Raw genomic sequence first — 25,155 nt, forward strand, 5'->3', positions numbered from 1 at the left:
TAAATTAAAAAATATATATATATTAGAATGAAAATGTTTCTTACTTAAGTTTTGTGCTAAATTAATTCAAGTAAATATTTGGCTAAACCCCAAAGTGCATATTTTAGTTACATTACAGGGTCAAATTTATTTTGCAAGTGCGCACAAGGAGTGATGTTTATTTGAACTGATTACCTACTAAAGTGGTGGTATGTTTTAACTTGATTTACAGAGCATCACTTTATTTATTTTTTGTTTGTTTTCTGGAAATACTTAAAATGAAAATAGGTAAGTGTAAAAGTATTTAATTATAATAATACTTAAGTAAAATATGAATATGCACAAATAATATTTAAGTATAGTAAAGAAGTACAATTATTCCCACTCCTGTTTATTAACGTTTTGGAAAAAAGGATTCCTTTAAAAGAATTTTGAGTTTTTTACCACTAGGGTGAGCCCCAATGCACAAAGAGAGAATGTGGGGGAGAGAGAGAGAGAGAGAGAGAGAGAGAGAGAGAGAGAGAGAGAGAGAGAGAGAGCAGCACATCACATACAAGCCAGACTTGTTTACACCAAATCTTCTGCAGCAGCAGATGAGGATCCCCCTCTGCAGCCCCAAGTCCATACCTCCATCCCACTATTTGTGTAGCTAAAGGGTTTCTATAACCTCCATGGTTTGTTTTTTTATGTGTGTAACATAGTGGAGCTGTTCAAAACTGACAAAAAGAATGAGCTCTGACCTGGAAGATGGTAAACAAATGACATCAGCAATGTGAAGTCATCTTTCAAACAGAAGCAAACCATGTTGGAAAGGATTTAAAATCAGTGATGGTGTGTGATTCAACTCTGTTGTGTGATACACAAGGTAACTGTGGCCTGAAGTTACTGTAATAGCCTAACACACATATTCACACACGTGAGCTACACTTTCCCAGAGTTATTGCTGTCGTAATCTTCACAGGATTACTCAGTGTTTTATGATTCATGTGATATCATTATTATTGACCAAAAAGGCTGTAGCACTTCCCAGCATCCATGTACTATTTGCTTGTGGACTGTGAGATCACTCTGAACAAACACACTGGGAAATGTGCAGGACTGACGTGAGTGATGGAGTCATCAACCTGCCAATAACGACAAAAACAAACCTGACCTCAGTGGCTGGATAAAAACAAGAACAGGATACAATATGTTTACTCACATTTACTTACTGCTGAGTCATGCTATCAAGAATTATTCTTTGTAATCTCTGCTTACATTTACTGACCCTAACCCTATATTTATAAATTTATTAAGTCATGAAGAAAGTAGTCTTGTTTCTGAGTAGATGAACATCTGGTACCTATGATTCAATTCTGGATAAACCCTTTTAATGTAAATTTGAGTCTAATTTTGGGGCCCACGTTTACTATATTTTCCTTTTCAGCTGACGTTAGCAGAACGTTTAAGGAGCATTACTTTTCTACGAATCCGACAGGTTTTCTGAGTGTTTGGGGTACATTTTTATGGTTCCAAATTGCTGCAAGATTTTTAGTCATTAAAATAAAAATACATTATCATTCTGTGCCAAATTGGGTAACACCATTAACACCTTTTTTTGCTTTTAAACCATTGGATATTATTTATTTTTGCAGCATACAATAGCACAGCTGACTTAAGTTATGGCCACAATGTATATATCATTGTGTTCATTCTAATATGTAATTGTTTCTACAGTAATGGATGAAAAAGTAACTCTTTACATAATTGAAGGCAAGTAATAAAAAGATTTTTAAAATAAAGTTTTACAAAGTAAAATGTAGTCATAGTACATGGTGAAGACTTTCAGTCTGGATACATTTCTTTATCATTTATAAAATGAGTCACCAGTGTCAGTGATTTGTAACAATCACAAAAGTACATTTATATCTAAAGCAGAGACTTCAAGACAGAGAACAGTGGTGAGGAGTGATTACTGGCGGTAAATAAGTCTGATAAGAGGGAAAAATCACTTTGGGACATGCAGTTAATAGGACTTACTGTACACTTATTGATGCTAATCATCTTTTTATTACTTACATGTTAGAGCTTTAATAATTTTATAATTTCTGATATCTAGGTTAGATTTTTTATTATTTTCACTTGATCTAAAGCTTCATAACTATATATCCAACATATAATTCTTCATATACACACATGGGTGATGATAAAGATAATATTTCCATGAGTGGTGGTCTATGACAGATATACTGGAAAAGCTTGTTAGTAAAGTTAATGGTTTTTCATTTTAGTGTCAGACTTCATATGCATTAGTTGCAGGAAGCAACCCTTACTCACTTAATCACTTGTTTGACAGTGAAAAAAAGACGTACCATTATAGCCATTATATATAGAGGTACAGTTTGGGGTACTTCAGTCAAGTAAACAGTGTAACACCATCTGTGCTCACATAACACACTATAAACACATGCACGTATACAGTAACCTTGCCTTCTAAATTTAATGTGTCTTCTCACAGGCTGCCCTATTGGGCCTGATAAACAACACAGAGAAACGACAGAACTGCTGCAGGCTTGAAACTCCTCTAGAATTTGAGCATGTGTATGAATTATCTAATGTTTCACATTTGTGAAAACATAAAAAAATATTTATAAACAATTATTAATTCTTCAAAAAGATACATCTTTATATTTCATTATATGCACAGTTTAAAAGCAGAACTATATCCCTGCCCGATCTAAGTCTAAACTGACGTACGAAGAGAGAAAAAGACAGATGCAGTTGACCTTGACAGACTAATATCATTAATATGATAATTCAGTCATCTGGTATATCTGATCATAAGCAGAATTTAGGGTGAATATTGGGACAAGAGCCATTTCTCATGGCTCAAACACAACTTGAGTAACTTCACTGAGCAATGAGGTCATGGCCCTTTTCTGACCCAGCTTTGTGTAGAGCCTGTTGCTATTACATCAGAGATAATCCTGATAGGAAAGCTCCAAACACTACACACAGCTAGCATGCAGGATGGTTATAACAGCAGTTTCTTTTAAATAATGTGTCCCAAATATAATATCTTGGCCAGATTCTAGGTTTGCCTAGCGAAACCGCTCTTTATTTATCCTGGTCAGGGTCTTGGTGGATCTGGAGCCTATCCTGGGAACACTGTGAGCAAAGTAGGAATATATTCTGTATGGGATGCCAGTCTGTTGCAGACCTCACATGTACTCGCAGGGTAATTAAGAGAACCTGGAGAAATGAGAAACAACCCACATAAATATGGAAAGAATGTGCAAAACTCCAGACAGACAGTGACCTGAGCTCAGGATTCACCTATAGTACACCTGTTGCCCAATCCTATCCTCTCTAATCCAATCTTGATTTTTATCACTCTTTTATCGATTTTGGCTCTGAGAATTCCATCAACATTACAACTGCTGTAATCATCCATGGCCAGGGTGTTGCCTAGTTTGTAATGTCTGTTAGTGACAAAAACATCTACGATTGAATGTTGGGATATTCTCACTGAGGCCCAAGATGATTTTAGTTTAGGGCAGAACAATCTAAATGCTTCCCACTTCCAAATATACAGTGTAGTGTCACAGGGTTGCCTTATCATCAGTCCCAGGCCTGAGCCAGGTCGAACATGACACCATCTACTTACATGATCTATTTGAGCAAGATAACTGGGTCAAAAGGTAGCTCAGTGGCACAGTGGGTGACAATAATGCCTCACAACTCCCCAGTCCTTGGTTCAATCCCAAACTGTCTGTCTGGAGTTTCACATGTTCTCTGTGTTTCCTCCAGGTTCTCCATGTACTGTATGTCTCACCTCCCAAAAACTAGCTGTTAGAATAACTGGGTACAATAAATGATGCATGCTGTGCTGCAATGGACTGCCATCCAAACCAGAATGTATTCTCTGATCAGAATGAAGCAGGCACTAGATAAATGAATGAATAAATCTTGATCAACAACATTTATTTCCCAGCATTATGCACACAGGGCCGGTTTCAGAGTAGACAACTCGGAAGTACTCTTCCATTTCATGAGCACTGTGGAGGAGGTTGAAAATGTTCTCATGCTTGCTTTGCTTCATTAAAAGAATCTGAATCATCTCGGCTACTGTGCCCTGCAGCTACCAAGTACCGCGCATGGCCAAAGAGTAGTGACAAAAACAGAGCAACTACAGTACATAGGGTCATAAATCACATGCCCTCTCTTTTCTCTCTCTGTCTTGGTCTCTTATTGTCCCTGAAACCAGGTCAGTACATAACTCCTCTCCAGTGTGCGACACAAAACATTCAGTTTTTGAGTAGGAATTGTGTTTTTGTTAAAGCCGACAGCAGTGTCAGCTCTGTATGCACTTCTGTCTTCCTTTTTTTTAAAGTACTGTACAGTATCTCAAGCACATAAGACTAGATAGAGCAGTGGCATGAAAAACAATTCATTAATACGGTTCTTATGACCATGGGAATGTTAATACGCAGCAATGTCATACCATATTGTGAAACACTATTATTAAAGGATGGTATGAGGATGCCTGAAGAATAACTTAAGACTGAATCATCCACAAGTCATTCCCTTGAAGTTGTGTGCAGGTATGTATAACTAGAATAACTAGCATAGTGTCCAACTACAGTATGTAAGTTAAAAGATGAGTTTGATAGAGTATTATGGATCTTTTGGCCTGTGTCATGTTTTATCAAGTTGTCTGAGACCTTCCACGCCTATTATCTTTCCATCTAAAAGCATTATATTAAACAGTTCAGTTCAGGTTTGGCTTAGGGCACAATACAGAAGGTTATGAAAGTTTTTTCTAGGTCGACAAGGTCTATATTTATTGTAATAAGTCCTAATTTTCACTATCCTGTCATTTCACATTCATTTGTTAGACAACCAGACTGTAGAATGCATAGAATGAATATGCATGCTTACTACCAATAAAAGTTTCATAGGTCTATACCAAGTTTTAAAGTTAATAACCTGAGGACCAGCAATGAGAGGTGGTAAGATCTTAATTATAATACCTTCTCGGTAACTCTGCTTTTTCCTCCAACACATTCTGTCCAGTCACGCACATGCAAACACACACAGCATGCAAAGCAAGACCTGTTCGGCAAAAATAACCACATATGTGGGTTGTTGTCTTTGGCGCCATATTAGTCATTTTGAAACCAAGAAATGCCTTTGCTTAGTTGGCACAATTATGCAGACCGACTGCTTCTGCATTTAGAACACATGCCTTTAATATCCAATAAAAGAGCAACCAATGCTAAGTGTAAAAGAAGGAAAGAAAACATGGCATAGTGAGCCCATAGCATAGTGAGGCTGAATTATGAAATGAAGGGACTTATAATTTCTGTCATTTAGCAAACTCTCTTATCCAGAGTGACTTATATTTTATTTCAATTTACACAATTGAGGGTTAAGGGCCTTGCACAGGGGCCCAGCAGTGGCAGATTGGTGGACCTGGGATTCTAACTCATGACCTTCCGATCAGTAGTCCAATACCTTAACCACTAAGCTACCACATCATCATCATCATCACATAGAAGAAGGATTAAGGGACTGATCATGCCTGATATCCATATCCAGTGCTTGTTTTACTGTGGAATAAAATCTACACTATGCAAGTCCTACAATGTGTTCCTAGAAGTAAATGTCCAAGTGCATTTAGATCCACATGGCAGAGGCAAGTTGGAATGAGGTAAATTGAGTTAAAATAACATCGGAGACATATTATGAGTTCTTTCTTCATGGAAGAAATGACTGGAGTGAACAGACTGATCTGTATATTCATGTTTGGGATTTTAAACTGAGAATATGCTGTCCCCAATGTTGTCAATACCAAAACACACACAAGCGTCTCTCTGCACTAAAACTAAATGTGTAAATCAAAAGTATTAATACTTTTCTTCCATCTTGTTGACTCTACTCAAGTTCTTCTACTCTAACCTTGGCAAACCATGTTTTCATTGACTTCAATTTGTTCACAGGGACATTGTCATGATGGAACATGAGCCTCTTAGTTCCGGTGAAGAGAAATTACAACGCTACAGCATACAGATTCTAAATATGTGCTTCCAACTTTGTGGCTTGTTGAAGAACCACATATTGGTGAGAAAGTCAGGTGTCTACAAACCCAATGCAGGGCACAATTACACACACTCACATGCTTGCATGTCTTTGGACTGGGGAAAAAACTGGAGTACATGGAGCAAACCATGGAGGAAACCAGGAATTGATCACTAATCACTAATCCAACATGTAGCAAATCTAATATAGCAAAAAAAAATCATATTCTTCATTTATAACCAGAACATTACTGATTACAAATGAGTTTATGTTCTTATTTTTCACAAATTGTTGTCTTGCCTCACATGAGCTGGGTGATCAATTAAAGGAAAAATCTGAATAAAAATTGTAAGGTTTTGGGGCCACCAGAGCACAATGTACCTTAGAATAGATTCTCTTTTTCTACTCATCCCAAGGCATTCAGTGATTGTGCCAGCTCCAGTTGTGTTCTGCTTCTTGAAGATCGGGAACTTTTAAAGAGAAGTTCCTAATTCCACGTGGTCTCTGAGGACACCAATATGTCTGTGTATATGACTGTAGAAATGAAATAACAGTAATAGTAACAGTAATAACACTGTCCGGTGTTTATAACAGTTAATATTCACACCCTCCAGTGTCACCCAAATGAAGATGAGGTTCCCTCAGGGTTTTTTCCTCTTCCATCTAAGAAAGTTTTTCCTCACCACAGTCGCCTCGGTAACCTCAGGCTTGATCATTGGTTATAAATTCAAACACATTTAAATATAACTATAATATTAATATTGAATCTTTCTATAAATCTTTGTATAATATTAACCTTTTTATACTTTTTGCAATAATGTCCATCGTTAAAAGCGCCATACAAATAAATTTGAATTGAATTGAATTGAATATATCGATTTTTACTGAACATTCTTTTTTGCAGACAAGTTGGACACACTTCACATCCTATAATGTTGTTTGAGGTGTTTCCCTTATCATGACCAAGCTTAAAGGACTGGCTCAGTAAAACATGCTACTATGTGAATGACCACCAGTTAGCATTGTGCAACTGGTTATACCTGGAGGAGATCTTTATGGCTTTTAGGCTCTTATTTCCTCTTGTGGTTAGAATTTCAGTGAAGTTCCACAGATCAGAAAATGGTGGTCTTTTTGTCATTTTGTGGTTAAATGAGCATGTGAGAATAAAATTAATCACTTATCTTTGATTCCCTGTGCCAACAGTATGAATTATCAGTTTATCAGTACGATGGATTGGGTTCTCCAATGTGGAAATTCCTCACAATGTCAGAACATTAAAAATCCCTGTAGGATGTTTAAGGTAAAACCTCTGAGGTAAACATGAAAACTCTATGATTTCATATATTTCATATTCAAACTTGCCTTTTTTATGACTCTGGGAATAGATGACTGCAGTGATATAACTGGTATAACAATAATAAAAGTAAATCACTGGGCCTGGAGATTATGAATATACACAAGTGAGTTGATGCATCACTGATTTATGTGATAAATGTGTGTTATAAATATACTCGTATACTTATTAAGTAATAGTCGTGTCACTTGGGGTATGAGATATATGTGTGTTTGTGTGTGTGTGTGTGTATGAGTATAAAATGCAAACATGTGTGGTGGAAGAGAGAGAGATGTGTGAAAGAGAGAGCGGCTGATTACGTTGCGCAGAGCCGTGGTACACTGTGTTCCCCAGCCTTGTTCCTGTCCTCTTTAGGCTCAGAATAGACTGACAGAGAGAGGCGGGGGTGAGACGGGAGAGAGAAATGTAAATTATGGATGAAATGGTTCAGTCAGTACAGAGCAGAGGGATGATGCTGAGGCACCTCTGCACATCTCTCCACCCTCACTGAAAAATTCTTCATATGCGCTTAAGCTGGGCCACACACAACCCAATTTTTGCCCAAACCCAAACCTAAGCCATATAGTTGTGCACTTCATTTTAAAAAGGATCATATGTCATGATAACATGTCAAAATTTCTAACTACATTTACAGAATGTGCCTTCACTTTTTTGTATAGTGACACAGAATGATAAATAAGGAACTGAGATTATACACCTGATAGAACACATCCTCGAGATAAGAGATGAATCATAATTATTTACCAGCAGGGATGATCCATTTGATACAGAGTGCACTGTTTTTAATTTAAGATTATACTGAGGACCACATTTTTGTTTTTGGTCAATTCAAGATGGGAAATATGAACAGAAACTTGTGGATTTGTCACTGATACAAATGCATTAGCACCATGTTAAACAAGAGTTTACACCTCAGGATGCCAATCTACCAATTCCTGGTTGTACATTTTGATCAGATCAAGAAGTTAATGCATTTGATTACTAAACCCGGCTGCAAGCCAACAATAATGTCACTACTAATAAACCTGCTAGTGAATATTTTTCTTACATTACCTTTGAATTTTGGAAAAACATTTGAGGGAATTCAAGTTTTTTCAATTCAATTCAAGTTTATTTGTATAGCGCTTTTTACAATGGACATTGTCACAAAGCAGCTTTACAGAACATAAACATAGAACAAAAGATAAACATAAGGAGAAAGTATAAAGAATTAATATAATAAAAATTCAAGATATATACAGTTCACAGTGTATATGTGTGTATGTATGTATGTATGTGTGTATGTGTATTTGTCCCCAATGAGCAAGTCTGAGGAGGCTCAGGCAACAGTGGCAAGGAAAAACTCCCTAGATTGGTAAAGGAAGAAACCTTGAGAGGAACCAGACTCAAGGGGAACCCATCCTCATATTGGTGACACTAGATGGTGTGGTTACAAATATACAAGTATCACAGAGTCCAACTGGAGCCGGTAGATCTGTAGATGTCTCAGGGTTCTCACAGAGTCAGCCTTGTCTCAGTGGAGGTCCAAAAATTTCATCGCACGGAAGACGATTATAGCATGGGTGTCTCAGAGTTGAGTCCAATAGGTGTTTTTTAATTCAAGATATTCTGGATTATTTGTAAAATTTAATTGTTTTTCTTTTCTAATTTCTACTCATTTATAAAGTAGATAGATGAATTATTAATGACTCTTTGATTAAGGCACTAAAACGTAGCTGCACTTTTTACAATAATGGTCCCAGAAAAGGATTTTTAGAGTAGATTAACCATTTGTTGTTGTTGTTGTTGTTGTTGTTGTTGTTGTTGTTGTTGTTGTTGAAGGCTGGGAAAAGACACTGTGATTTTTTTCTAATGTTTGGTTGAGTCTGAACCTAATAAAGCTTCAAATTCTTGTTTTTAGATGATAGGTGTGGAACTTGGTATGGTCTTCTGCTGCTGTAGCACAAAGTGAGGTCAAGGTTCAATGTTTTGGGCATATTGAGATGCTTTTAAACACAGCAGGGTTATAAAGAGTGATTATATAAGTTGCTACATCCTTCCTAGCGGCTGGAACCAACAAATAACTGCATAAATAAGCAGGTTTTCAGGTTTTCCTATTTAAGTGGGTGTAGGTATGTAAGTAAGTATGTAAGTATTATATATGAGCAGAAAAGTCATATCATTTGAAAACTTATTCATAATTATAACCATAATTAAACATGAATCAAATCATCAGCATATTACACCTGAAGCCATTGACTAGCCTTAAGCAAATACATTCACATTTAACTGCACTTAACTTTGCATTGTAAATGTGAAATAATAAACTTAATTTTTCACAGATTATTTACAACAAACAAATATGAGATTTATGGAGTGCATGGTTCTGAGATGTTATTACATTTTATTTTTCATTTAATCTGGTCATTTGTCCATGCAACATTTAACCGGTGTTGCTGAAGATTATGTGTGAGAAAAATTAATGACTTGTTTACTACATTTACTAGGCGGTTCACCACCTCAGTGCTGCAGATCAGTTTACTTGCACAGCATGTAGTGACAAAGGCACTACCTACGTGTAGTTATGTACCTGTGTTTAAGAGAAAACACACACATGCACAAACACACACACACAAGCCACTCCCTTACAGGGAAGGAAAATTATGGATGAAGCAATGATATGACATTCTCATGTAATATTTCATAATTCACCTTAGGCAACACAATCTATGCCACTATTGTTTATCTGACTTACTGCACCGAAACTCATAAACACTCGCAGACATGTTGTTTCAAGCAGAGGTGGGTGTGTGGGAGATAATTGACGTGTTGTTGTTGCAAAGGTCGTAAAATCATCGCAGCATATGAAACATTGGCATTGCCTGCCAACTATAAATAAACTATAAAATAAACTATAAACACTTTTTTAGAATCAAGACTAATATTATGTACTTTTGTGTAGCAGTAAAGTACATCATTTGAAAACAAATATATATGGATTTAAGAATATTTCTGTTGGTAGATTGTATTGCATTTAAGTTCTAATGTTCAGGTTCTATGCAGTTTACATGTTAACATTTCTGTAAAACCTAATACACTTAAGCATGAAAATTTATTAACGTAATTTTATCGTACGTATTGTCACTACTCACATGACACACATACACTGTAAATAGGCATCAATTACTAGTAATTAAACTAAATGTTCTTTGCTTCTTAGATTAATACCAGAAGTGTTTACAAGTGAAATCTTCATGCCCTACCTACTGATTAAGTGAAAACAACATGTGATCTCCAGAGACTTAATCAGGAGGAAATGATCTGACCTTCAGTACCAGAATGTTTAGTCGAGGCTAGATAACAAAGATAATTGTCACAAACAGTTTTCAGTCCACACTACTATATAGTTAAAGAAAAAACCTTTATCCGTCAAATTAATACCTTTAAAAATGACCTAGAAATGGTTGATCTTGTTGTGCTTAATCTCAGCTAATCATAGACGTGCTCATGATGTTAAATTTCCCCATGATAATTGTTGTGTGAAAATGTTAAAAAAAAAAAGGTTCTAATAAATGTCACAGATAATATAATATAGTTCATTATACAACAGCAGTATTTAGTTCTCAAATCAAATTGGTACAGATTTCAGTTTTTTTCTATAGTAACCTTATTTAAAAGAAATTTGACTAATAATAACAAACAGGTGATTAAAAATGTGCTGTTTATGTGCTGTTATATAGAACAGCATAAACATTTTTTATATGGTGAAGCTTTCTCTAAGAAGGTGTTTCTTTCCCCAGTGTCTAATTAACTTCACATGTCTTATTAACTTCACGACAGAGAAAAAGGAGAAAAGTGATAACACAAACCAGAATTTTTTTAACAAGGTTCAGTAAAAGTAAACTGCTTCTTTAACTGTTTTGTAGCTAGTACTATATTCACATCCAGCTTCTTATCAGTAAACTTATTTATGGACTAACCAACAATCACGTGGACTTACAAGTACACACACACGTGTGAGCATAAGGGCATGTTACATTACTTGACAACAAGACAACGTTCTTGCTAAATGCCCTAAATACTAATTCCTATATGGTTCTTAATATTGTCACAATAAATATTGCAATAACAAATATCATGACAAAATAAACCTACACATGAACATAAATCTGCCTAAATAGATTAAAAAAAGTAAAAAAAGAAAGCTCAAAAGCTACACGCACCCACGTTCTGTACAAGTACAAATATAGTTCAGTCTAACCATGTATTATCTCTTATAAATAAAAAGTATTTTATTGTCATTACAGAGATCTGAAATGAGTGTGTTTCCATGGAAACTGCTTCCCCTCTATTCTCTGTTGTCTACATAGAGAAGGACAGATAAGTTGCTTCTCAAGGTTCCACAAACCTAAGCACATGAAACTGTATCTTCTAGCAGATGTATAACAGCAGCCCAATGAGAAATTTTCAATGGAACCTAAAGCTCAGCTATAAAGACTTCTGTATAGCGGTTTGGGCATTGTACAATGCTGTGCCTGTTTCCATAGATTCACTATAAGTCTGACAGATGTACATACGTTAGTAAAAAAAAAAAAAAAACACACCACATAGGATGTACAGTACACTTCAGTTAGAAATAAATTCAGAGCACAGTATACAACCTTGGGGCTGAGGAGTCTTGACAGTTGTAGTACGTGCATTCCTTTGCTCTTACACTTCTTACTTCTATCTCTCTGAAAATCTTCCAGCATGGACATATCGCTGTTTCACCATGTATAATCTCTTACAATGATTTGGTCTAGCATTAGTGAAACTGTAGAGTTTATACTGTAGTGAAATCTTTTAAAAAAGAAGATTTAATAGGATGTGATAGGATCTAATTTGATAGTTGAGGATGAGAAATGACCGTATAATCAAATATGCTGGAATAAATGTCAAAACACTGCGGACATCTGGGTATGTTGCCATGTGAAGCAAAGAATTACAAATGCAGTATTTTACTTCACAGCCAAGTCTGAAGATGAACATTGCATTACGGCACAAGTTGTCACATGTACCTGAGCTATCTTGTACAAATAGAGAATGTAGAGTATGTTGGAGGAATTCAATAATAGTTTAGTCACTGTGCAAATACTGTAGGTGTTTATAACTGTGTTAGAGACAGAGACAAAGAATATATAATAAAGAACATATATATGTTCAATCCACAAAAAAGAAATTCACTTTCTTTTGCTGTAACAAGTTGGCTATAAGATGTGTTTTTGTTGTTGTTGTTGTTGTTGTTGTTGTTGTTTAGATACTTGATGTACTAAGTATATATTTTTGTAATTACATATATTTCACAATTCTCACCCTTTAAACTCCTTGCACATTCAGAAGTTCATACTTACATTCCTCTTGTCATGATATACATTTGCTATTGCTTTTACTGTCATTTAATAACTATCAATAATATGCCCTTGTGACAAAATAAGCCTAGAGTTTAAGCAGATAAACTGACATATAAAATAGAGCAGAGACAATGGAAAATGTCAGCAGCATGTTGAATGGGTTCCTAGAAAGCCTTGTTTCCTAGAAACCCTCAAGCTTTAAGATCAGTGTGAATTTTTTGAACAGTGTCAATAACTTTGTTGAGGTTTTGTCCAAGACTATGTGAGAGATAACATAAGAAATAAGAAGAAAAAAAAGCATAAGAAAAATAATAATAATACATCATTACAAGATTTTGCTTTTGGGCACCACATCAAATTATTTCCTAGTAATAAATGCTTTAATGCATATTATTCTGGACTTTTGTGGAACCATGCACCATGCACAATAGCACCACAAATGGTCATAAGGAAAATACATAGCATGCTTCATAAGAAAGGGATACTGAGTATAAATTCTAAGATGCAGCCAGACTGTGGCAGTCATGTTAGGTGATTACAATGACTATCATGAATATCAGCCTAAATGCAGATCAATGGCTCTTAGTTTAGATATGCATCTCCTAGATATGCATTTGTGCTGATATTCATAATATATCAAAATATGTTTTGTTCATCATCCTTTATATTTGCAACAAAAAAAACAATAAAATATAACAAAAATAAAAGTGGACTAAGACTAAGCACACATAACACATAAGCACACACATTGTTGAGATATTGAAGCTGTAGCTAAAGGGAATCCAAATTAAGAGCATTTATTCAATTTATATTATAATTATAACTTAATATAATAGGATTGTTTATTTTTTTTGCATTCGACTGTCAAATTATTTAATCTACATAATGGATTGTTTCAGCGTTTGTCATGAGATTTTGAAGAAAAGGGCTAATCAGTTCTGTTTGCTTTCTCATAGAGACATTGAGAGGCGATTTGAGGAGTTTAAAGGGTTTGGGGCGGGGCTTCGAGCACGTGGACTTGTTTTCTTCCCTGCGCGAGCTCCAATTCCCTTTCCCCAGCCCAGCTCCGCCCCATCACACCGCCCCTGCGCGCGCATAGCACGAGATTACGCAACACATTTCCGGTGCTGTTTGGAACACTGCAGAGCTTTTTGGTTTTTTATGCTGCTTGGTGTCGATGTACGAAAGCTGTGTGTTCCCATGCATGAAAATCTCATCAATATTTCGATCAAATGATTGCGTTATTATGAGAACTTTTTTTAATAGAATCAGGGCGGCATTTTAAATTTTAGTCCAGGTATCGCGTTATTTTAAATTTTATTTCCTGCGTGGCAGGAATGAGCTTCTCGTTTGTGTACACGTGTGCATCTGCACCCAGCCCCTCGCTGACAGTTTTCGTGCACGTGAGCTGTTGTTTATTCTTCGCACGTGAGCTGCAGAGCTGGTCTGCACGCGCCCAATACTTACGAGCAATGAATAAATACTTTTTCTTTTTTTTAACATGAACATTAAACAGTAAATGTGTTAGGTAAAGCACGAGAACTGAACTCGTTTGCATGAAGATTAAATTAGATTTATTTATTTTTTGTAATTTCACTTACAACCATCTGTAAGAAATGCAATGGACCTTTTGGGGTTAAAAAAACGTTCTGTGCTAAAAAAAAAAAAAAGTTTCGCTGCAAATGTCATGAGTAAAATTGTGTGTAAACATTACAAAATGTTGATCCACTCACTTCTAAGGTGTAAGTAATTGTAAATTATTTTTTTAGGGGAAAAAATTGCATAAAATATTATGAAAAAAGTCCATATTAGTGCACAATACACAAATCATGATGTGTGTCCTGAATTTTCATCTGCTCTGATGGACTGAGACCCTTCTGGAGTCTGATGCATCTAAGATCCAAGTTATCACCTGCTTGCATCAATCTCTGCTGCCTTATTTAAGAGCTTTAATGTCCTCCAACTCGGCAACATCATCAGATATTAGATTAGCACACTGTGAACTGAGGCACCCATTTCCGCTGGCCTCTGGGGATTATGGCTTCCTGCAGTAATCTTTCATAAGTGCTCAAAGAGGCCCAGAGCCAATGCATCACACAGGTTAAAACACAGCAGTAAAAGAGTGGCTGGTGTCTTCAGCAAATAGAAGATGATTTGTGCTCACATCAAAACATCCTCTGACATTTATTTAATCTGTGGTGCACAGCAAATTTCCAAATGCTAAATTGACAGCTGCAGTGTTAGTTTCATTTTTACAGTGCAGATGGGCTTTCATTAACACTGTAGGTGTGAATTCATTAATTCAGCAGTGTACATCAGTTGGTATATCACTGTGTCTGTTATGCAAGGCTCCCACTGTGCAACATCAAACTGCTGATTATATGCATCTGTAGCACACTTATATACAATATTCAATTGATGTATGTATGGCCATTATTATATGAATGTGCAGGTCTATGTATGTTTCTTAAGAGGCCTGTGAATGTATATAACGCGTTATCTCTCAACAATGATAGACAATGCAAAATGGAACTGTAGTTTCTCTTGAGAGCTGCACTGAGGAAAGAAACAATCGCTGATTATCAGGTAGTCTTGGAAACGTTTTCCATATCATAAGGTACATTTAGCCAATACATCATCAGGATGTTGCTGTTTTAATTTTGAATGTGGTCATTTGATATATTATGTGGGGTTAAATAAATTTCATCCTGAGAGGTCCAGAACTCAGTGTCCTCATACCTTATGTTCATGTGCATATTGTGCAAAAGGATTTACTAAATCAGTGGCTTATTTGATATAGAATAGCATGCAATAAGAAGTGCTCAATATCTTGGATATTGGATTTCAACGACAAAAAAAGTTGTTTAGTGTGTTTTAGGGGTTAGGGTTTTTTTATGTTCCTGTTCTCTTAATGATACCTGCTATTCAAGTAAATGTCAACAGCTGGACAAAAACTGTTAAAGTGGTGATGAAAAAAAACTTTTGATGACAGTGCCTGTTTTTAAAGTTGTTCTGAATCTCATTATTTTCATTTCCCAAGCCTTTTATGGTTTTTCACTATTTTTACTTTTCTCACTCCAGCATCTCTTTTCAGTATTGTTTCCAGCATTGAATTGGATTTGAATTATTTGTACATTTGACTGTATAGTGAATCTTTTTTTTTCTTTTGCAAACAAACTCACGCTAGAACTCTGAGCATTGCAGTTCTCTCAGAGATTTTGAGACAACACTCATATTCGGATGTGTGTTTGCACACACGTTTGCATAATGCATGTGTGTATGCTACCATGGCTACTAATGGAATCCACGGAGATGGTGCAATGTTCTGTCTAGAAGGATAAAGTCTCCTACATGCTTTGTGTGGGTGTTTGTGCGCATACAGTACATGTATACATCCACGTGACATCCTTGAAGGAGTACAGGCTAGCATTTTTCAGCTTATTGTATATGTTACATCAGTAGTGTATAATCACCAGGGATCCATTACATGGATCACTGATCTGATATAAGATGGAAGGGCACAACTTAATGTATATTTATCAGTAGCTTGACAATGAAACTATAATCACTACCACACAGTCAATGATGTCTATCAAGTCTTTACGGGGTGTTTGCCATGTTTCTTCCAAATGCCAAATATGTTAAATAGAAAGCTTGTAACCCTTTTCTGTCAAAAAAAAAAAGAAAGAAAACTTTTTTTTGCCATTTTTTTACTTTTGACTGGACTTTGACTGAAGTTAATAATCCACCTTGTTCATATTCAGAACACCTGTGAATATATTTAACAGGCATTCATGGCAAACACAAGTCACCCATTTGACCACAAATCTGTTGAAAATAAAAAACAAAAAAAAACAAGGATATTTGTCTTACTGTATGGTGTCAGAATGAATCAAAATCAATGTTACTATTTTGTCCAGTGTAACTGAAGTGTCACTGGCTAGTTTAGGAGTTTTAGCTTATTTTATTTGTAGTATGACAGAGATTAAATTAAAATTTAATTAAAAAAATATTCCGCTTTGCTTCTGATTATTGCTCACCTCGCATACTATTCCTCACCAGTACGTGTCCTCATTTGATAATTCATCAGCTCTAAAATAAATATAAAAAAAATAATAAAAATAAATGATTTCTAGCTGCTCACACAGGGTGAGATCTTAATTTACACATTTTAAAGAAATTAGATTTTACGACAGACTTAAAATTAGAATTCTAATAAATTATTATTGACTTCCTTAACAAGTGCTTCACAGCCCAAGGGCTTCCATTATAAGCAGGTTTTATGGAAACTCTTATCCCTGGTAATCTTCTTAAATTATTTTGACGTTATTGATGGTTTCCAAACTTTTTTCTTGTACTTACTAGACTATAAAATTATGCTACATTACGCTTCCCACTTAGTCATTAGTGGTTCTAAACCACGCACATCATGATTTTCTGCTGATGCTGACTTCAGAACTTCATAAGTCATCCATTGCTTTTGCTATTTGACAATCTACCAGAAAAATCTAAGTGGTCCCCAGTGAGAGCTTACTGTAACTGCTTAGTAATGAGTACTGCAAAATCAAAACTTATCAATAATAGAGCTACTGAATACTGTGGATAAGCAATGATCACCATGGACAGAGTATTGTGGTGAGAGTGGCCAGCCTATAGTTTGTATCCGTGTGTAATAATTGTTTTGTTTTGACTACGTTTCCTGTAGATCACTTGCCCAAACATCATTTCCCATCTGCCTTTATGATTTTCATAAAATCATTAAGCAGATGCTTTTTCAATGCAACTGACGCAGAATCCAATCCAGAATTGAGGGCCAGCAGTGGCTCTAAGGTAGTCATGGGATTTGAACACAGCCTTCCATCGTTGAATCTTAACTGCTGAGTTATTACAGCTTTCATCTCTTCTGTGTCTTAAACTTACCATCTACTTAATGCAAAGCACAAGCTAATTTCCTAAATTGGAATTTAATTCCAAACCTCAACTTGTTCTGTCAAGTCACAAATCTCCTTAACCAGCTACTAGTGTACAGCTTTATGACACATGATAGGCTCACAGGCACAGTCTGAAAAGGGATAGCTTGCCAGTTTATTGCAGGATGGAAAACCCCCAATATCCTTATTGCCCTTTAGAGACTAAGAAGCAGCTCATGGTAAGACCAATTTTTTTTATCTTCTATCAGAAAGGTAGAAGCCCTTTGAACCTGCCTAATCCATCCCTATGGACCCACTTCTGCTTGGAGCCACTGCTACTGAAGATGGTTCCACATTGGAAGACTGCAAATCCCCATGGGTTTTCTGTGGATGGTACCGCATAGACACCCTAAAGATAGCTGTGAGTGTTCTTTCTTGGAACGCGTTAAGACACCAATTGCTAAGAACAGCCTTTATATTTTTACTTATTGATGCTGAGTTTTTTGGTTTGTCTGAGGTCTGCTTGTTGGGAAATATGACTTCAGAACATCTGCAAAACATCTACATTAGGGTCAGGTTCTAGATTTTACCATAGAACAAACCAGGAAAAAAATACTGCCTAATTTGTTCTCGGCTGAGAGATTATGCCTAAGGCAGAAGTTGCACCATAGTGCTCTTTGTGTTATGGATCACTAAAGACATGAGGGAGAAAATGCACACATGATTAAAACCAGCAGGAAAATGATCACAGAAGTTTACTTGTGTAACAAGGTTGTGTTAAATCTGTTTCTTAAAGTTCCCCATAACACTAGGCCATAACCATTATGTACAGGACATGTAGACAATTCACACTTCACTACATTTATGATTCTGACTCTGATTTCTACTTCAATACCATGTTTTTAAAAGTATCTAAGACATTCTTTATATAGTTATCCCCATGCTACAACAGCCTAAGTATTGTCAAATGTTTTATTTTCTTTTGCCACTGTGAGCCTAAATGTTCTAGACACACACACCCTTCCCCCTGTGAGACTGGCAGTACAAACAGTATTGAGTTTGGGACTGTGCGTTCCTTCACTACGTGTTGTTCACTTTCTATGAGGTAGCATTGCTCCTCATACAATCTCATATACAAACATCACAGTAAAGGAAAATGGCTTCACAGTACCCCCTAGGTGGAGTGGACCAACAACTGGCCTCAACTAGGGAAAATTAATATTCAAGAGAACACCCACAGGGACTACATTTGTGCCGGGCCTAGAAACTCACAAAATGGTCCTGTTAATGGTGGCTCTGCCCTTGTGGCAGTGTCTGTGTGTTTGTTAGGACTGTTTAATGAGACAGAAAGGGAAAACCTTCAGAATCTAATATTATTTAAAGAATTCTACTTGGAAATCTACTCATATGTATTTGAGTCTTTTACATAATCAGGGCTAGGTAGTAAGGGGAGGCTATTCACCTGTTTATGAATATTCCTTTGGGTAAATCCTACAACATTCCCTTTTGGGTAATGCTATTATTACTTAATAGAAAGTGTAATAAGATTTCATTCTCTCCAAGTAATATTTGAAAAATCGATTCAAGCTGTAGCCATTTTCTTTCAACTGACTCCTGATAATATTATTCTAAGCAAATATTTATCTGTTCTGCTGCCACATATTTAGGTGTATGACAAGTGCAAGACATCAAACGTGAATGGCTCTTAGCAATATATTATGCTTTTACAGTATTCAGCTAATATTGTTTTTTCCTGTCTGCTAGGATTTTGGCTCCTGCTCCAGGTTACCTCCAGGGGGTCCTGTCATTTTAATTCTACACATCAGTCAATGGGTGGCACAAACATTGAGTGGTGCCACCTCACATCTCCAGAGACGCTGGTTTGATCCTGAGCTCATGTTCTGTTCTGTGAGGAGTTTCACATGATCTCCCCATGTATTTGTGGGTTTTATCCTAATCTTCAACGGTTTGCTGGTGTTTGGCAGACTTTGCTAAATTGCCCCTAGGTGTGAATATGTCAGTATATGGTGCCTTGCAATGGACTGGCATCCCATTCAGAGTGTATTCCAACCTCATGCCCAGTGTTTCTTGGTTAAGCTCTGGATCCTAGTCACTCAATGGAATTATGTTAATATTTTATTAGACATTATACCATTTCTAAGTAAACTAGTTGGATTTATTTGTGTGTAATGTCCACCATCATAACACTGTTTTACCTGTACAGAGAGGGTGGGAGAGAGAGAGAGAGAGAGAGAGAGAGAGAGAGAGAGAGAGAACAGAAAATTACAGCAGCACCACCATTTTTTGAAAAGTTTTGCTTCCTGAAAAGTTTTTGCTGATTGTGACTGGTTCCTGGTGGTTTAGCACAAATATAGTTGTTCTAATGCGTGCAGTAGAATGCATAACTGGATTCACACACACACACACACACACACACACACACACACACACACACACACACACAGTTTAGCGCTATGCAGCTCTTTTGCTCGCTTCTTCATGGCGCCAGATACAACGGAATTCCACTATGGGGTCGTTCTTAGTGGGGTAGTTTCCTGTGTCCGTTTCTTTAAGGATAGAGACGTGTCGCCGAAGGGCAGTCAGAGTAGTTTTAGGCTGGATGCCCGACTATCCCGCTCTTTATCGCTGTGCCTGGAAATCGCTCTGTTCCGGCCCCCCTTCATCCTTTTTCATCTGCTCACCCGACCGGAAGTAATCATTTAGCTTTGTTTACGAATTGGACATCGCGTTCCTTCCTTTATTCGCCCCAGAGCCTGTAGTCATGGTAATATCCGGTGCCGCACGTCAGCTTAGTTTATGTCCTTTTAATAAGCTTTGACATTGTGCTCTTTTGCCCAGCAGTCTTAGATTATTTAGCTGATGTCACTCTCATTTGTTTTCAGTGGGAAAAAAAGCCAGTTATAATTATAAAAAGTGAATATAGACAATAAAACAGAACAAGACTACATTTGACTTAAATGACAATATTTATTTAGTTATTGCATGTGCCTATCCTTTATGAACACAAATAAAATATATATTCTACTAAGATAGTTTAAATATCATTTAATAGCATTAGAACATCACAACAAATAGAAGTATGACATTTGGACAATGGAAGACACAGCAAGTTCAATCAATGTTTTACTATATTATACTCCAGGAATACTGTTAAATGTTAAGTTCATTAAAGGAGGCAGAAAGAAAATGTACAAACAGAATATAGTCAATCTCTGTGTAAAATCTTTCGACAAATACATTAAGAATCTTTACACATTTGGTTCCTCTTTGTAAACTAATTTTGCTTTTTCATTTGTAAATATTGCATAAAAAGAGGGTGAACAGATGGTACAGAAAAGGATTTGCGCTAGAATCAAGTAGCTGTTTTAAAGAATTATGTAGTAAAGTGCCTTTTTGTGTCTCTTTTTATGAAGTCCTATATTAAAAAAAAATCTACAGCGTGGTATATATTAAGCGACAGAATACACACTTCATATGTGCAAACTGTTAGACATTTTATACATGTTTTCTGTGTTATTTTGATTTTAGAGATTAGCTCTTGATCCTTTTCAGACAGAAGAGATTCTTTAGCGAACTGTGTGTCTAATTTGTTTATGTATATACTTTGTGTATAGTTTGCACAATTATACAGGGGTAAATAAAAAGGAATTCTACAGTTATTTTGGTTTATTTCTCCCTCTCACATATTAAACGAGTTACATGCACTACATTCAAAAGTGTCATGTATTACAATCTGGAGCTGCTTGCCATCAAGGTCGGCTGTCAACAACTGGCAACCCACTGTGAAGTGCCTGTGTTTCTACCAGTTACTAAGTACACGGTGTACTTCACCACTTAGTCAGGTCAACAAATAAAAACACAACCATGTTCACCATCACTGGGTATACAGTGAATCCAGTTCTGGTGCAGTGTCCAAAAAGGGAGACATTATAATAGGGCACATCTCCATCTCTATACCAAGCTATACATTTTTTATATATATATATATATATATATATAATGATATATGCATGTGTGTGTGTGTGAGAGAGAGAGAGACTGTAATTCATCATAAAAATAATACTTATTCCTGCATTAATTTTTATGAAGGTAGGTAATCGTCGTGTGCAACAACCACATGATTTAGTGGTTCAACTTGCATATATCAGACACATTTCCAAATTACATTATTATTAAGTGGCCTTTTTCATATAAACATGTCAGCCAAGGTGAGATTAAATAAGCATCTATAAAAAAATATGTTAGATATAATTTGCATTTTTAGATCTGTCTTATTACATAGGTCCTAATTATTATATACCAGCAAATTCTATATCAGTGAAACAGTAAGGCTTTGGATTGGAAATGTAAAGAAAAATAATGATAAAAACATAAATCAGTATTATGTCTGACTTTTGTACACCCCCAAAAGACTCTCTTCCTGAGGTAGGACATGTAGCCATCTCCTGGGTCTTTGTCGCTAATCAGTAAAGGTCATGAACATTAGTCATTAACCTAGAAATAAATAAATTATTAAATATGTACCTTTGTTGAGGTTCATGTGTATGGTAAGGTAAATAGTAGACATTCTGGTTATGGTTTTTGCAGGGTAAGTTGATGAGGTGTGGCTGTATTTCTATTAATTCCTCCAAGGCCAACCAAATAAAGTGTTAACAACAATAAAAATAACTGATACAACATACATACATAACACAAGTTTGTGACTCTTGTCACCTACAGAGCAGCAATTTGCAGTTCCTGAAGAACAGAGCAGATTGTGGTTTCCATGCTTGCAGAGGGGGCCACATTTAAAGTGTCCAGCCTGGATAGGATCAACATTTATTCTGTCAGGAATGCAGAGTGAGGGTCGAAGGTCAAGGTTCATCAACAGCAGCAAAATTCAGCTGCGGCGGCGGCCGCCTCTGGTCATAGGCCTACACTACCACAGTGATCCAAGAGGTGATCAATCTGAGGGACAGAAAAATAAAAAGCACTGTGGTTAAAAGATGCATGTACTCCTCCCATCCAAAGATGTTTCTAGGTAATAATATTAGACACGAGACTAAACATAAACCATATAGTGACAGAGTTAATTGGCGAGTCAGCAATAAGGTGTCAGAGGTACAATATGACTATTGCCCCTTCCTATAAAAGATTCTATAAACATTCCACTGTCTACTGCTAACTTCTCTTTTGAACAGATGGTGTATGACAGGGATTAACTCTTCATGCACAGTCATGTTTAAAATCCCACACAGATAAATGGGGGATGAGGGTGGGACAGCAGTAAGAGCATGAACATCAACCTAGTCAGATACTGTGTAACCATCGATGGACTAATCCCAATACAATTACATTATAATCCCAATGGAATTACAGCCACTGACTAAAGGAATGAAGGAAATTCTCCAGCTCCGGCTCAGCACTTTGAATGAATAAATACATAATTTTATCAATAAAGAAAAACTCAAGCACACTGTTAGGGAGCTTTTAGACAGAGAGTATGTAGAATGTGGTCACTTAAAAAAGTGCAAAACTTCCAAAGCTGCAAAAACAAAAAAACAAAAAAATTACATCAATGGCTCCTTAGATACTAGGTTATCCTTAGTATACAAGGTTAGCCAATACTAGGCTAGTTACTAACCAGTACTTAGTTAGAACTGTGAGCACAAAAAGCAATTATACTAGAAAGAATAGACTAGAAGATGATAATATAAAATATGTGAATATGGGCAGTATATTTCATTACCCTGTCTTTTTTTGCTTCCAGTCGAGACTTTGCCCATCATAACAGGCTGATGCAGCATGTTTTGGAGGCCATTTTAGTTCATGTGTCCTCACACAGCAGCCCAGGCATTAATCCAGAGTGCAAGCTATTGTAATTCTGTTCCCTATGAAGTGGCTCGATGGCCCTAAGGCTGGCACATAAAGTTGGTTCAAGCCCCTTAGGAAAAATTCTATTTTGCAAAACTGCTGATTGTTCAGACTAGAGGAAAACAGTCCAGGAATGATGTGAAAATCTCAGGCCCATTCTCACAGAAAATGGTAAAATCAGTCCATTTTTACAGAATCTACATAGGAGACAATTAATTAAGAAAGCTCTAAGATCCTTCAACAATAGCCTGCAGTTTCCCAGACCAAATCTGTTCAACGCCAATTGCGTTACATAAAGGCACCATTATGGTCACTTGGAGAAAATGTTGCATAGCAATTTCTCAATAATCACTAGGTTATCCTTAAGCTTGCATTTCTCTTCCCCCACCCAACCTACACAGTTACATGTTTGTCCTTAACATCTCACTCTAGCTATAATTACTCTAAGTACATAATGTGCAGCATTCAAACATTGATCATGATACAATGCAAGCCCAGCTGCTATATCTGAGAAAGAAAAACATCTAGATTGCTTCAAATCTACAAAGATCAATCTGAATACTGTAAGAATAATGATACTGTACACTCAACATTCCAGGCATTCCACTGTTCAATATTTACCTTGCTCTGAACTGAAATGGAAACTTCAAGACAACATCCATATCTTAACACAAAAAAAAAACATTTCAATGGGCATCAAACCACAACTAGGACCAGTGTTGAGGAAATTAGTGTCCATGTTAAAATTAAGAGCTCATTCTGACTCTTTTAAGTGTTTGGTTTTTAAGATAAGCCCAATTATTCTGCTAGGAAAGACACCCACAGTGACATTGTGAGCACTATCTAAAAAATGAAAATGAATGAGTGAAAGTAAAACTAAGGCATTCAAAGGGCACTGTTTTAGCTTTCTGCAATTCGGCATAGACCCATTAAATCTCCCCAACAAGATAAACCAAAGATGTAAGCAGATCATTTGGGTATAAGGCAGCCAGGTAAAGAGCATACATTAAATGAGGTTTGAAATTGCTATTTCTAAGCCTTATTGGGTGAAGATGTCAAAAGGTCTCCAACTGAGATGCCGCAATCTGATTCCTCTAGAAATCATACTGTTTGTGCCCTAACGACATCTCCAGATTTATGAAAAATGACTGGATGATGGTATAAAACTGCAAAAATGGTAAATAAATAAATAAACAAACAAACAAACTGCAAGTGTAACTTAACCTCCCTGCTGTATTGGATGTGAGGTCTATTTGAGGACAGGTTTGTTTTGGACCTGCAGGAGCTTGAGCGTGTTTGTGTGTGTAAACGCCTCTTATTCCCTTCACCACAAGCTGCTGAACAATGTCTAATCCCCTTTCTCCCTCAAGCGTAATCTCCTTCTCATGTCCCAGGCTAAATGTGGGTAATGTTGACGGTGTTGCTGCAGTTATCTTAGCTGGGAACATCCCGGCCTAGTTTAGCCACTGAGGGCTTTGCAGAGTGGGGAGAGTCTAAAATACTGAATGTGTGAATGCATACTGTATTAGATAAGCAGGTGTCTGGCTGGGTTAAAGGTGGTGTTTTTAAGTCTCATATTACGTTCAAGAGAGCAAGGACAGAACAGGAA

The 25,155-nt window shown here is 36.4% G+C and overlaps 1 protein-coding gene across 2 annotated transcripts in view; it reads right to left on the reverse strand.

The window, feature by feature from the left end:
* The window catches only part of irs2a (insulin receptor substrate 2a), a 374,597-nt gene that overhangs the window by 342,801 nt on the left and 6,641 nt on the right, over positions 1-25,155 (reverse strand). The window contains exon 2 of one of the 2 annotated variants that reach the window (XR_009647703.1): positions 21,733-22,640. Coding sequence is in view for 1 of the 2 variants with exons in the window: in XM_060859922.1 (XP_060715905.1) it covers positions 22,636-22,640 (5 nt within the window). In the remaining variant the exon portion in view is untranslated. Of the gene's footprint in view, positions 1-20,640; positions 22,641-25,155 lie in introns of those variants that run through there. The other variant, XM_060859922.1, reaches the window with a different exon arrangement.

The sequence above is a fragment of the Tachysurus vachellii genome, chromosome 24, assembly GCF_030014155.1.
Source record: "Tachysurus vachellii isolate PV-2020 chromosome 24, HZAU_Pvac_v1, whole genome shotgun sequence".
Classification (NCBI taxonomy): Eukaryota; Metazoa; Chordata; class Actinopteri; order Siluriformes; family Bagridae; genus Tachysurus; species Tachysurus vachellii.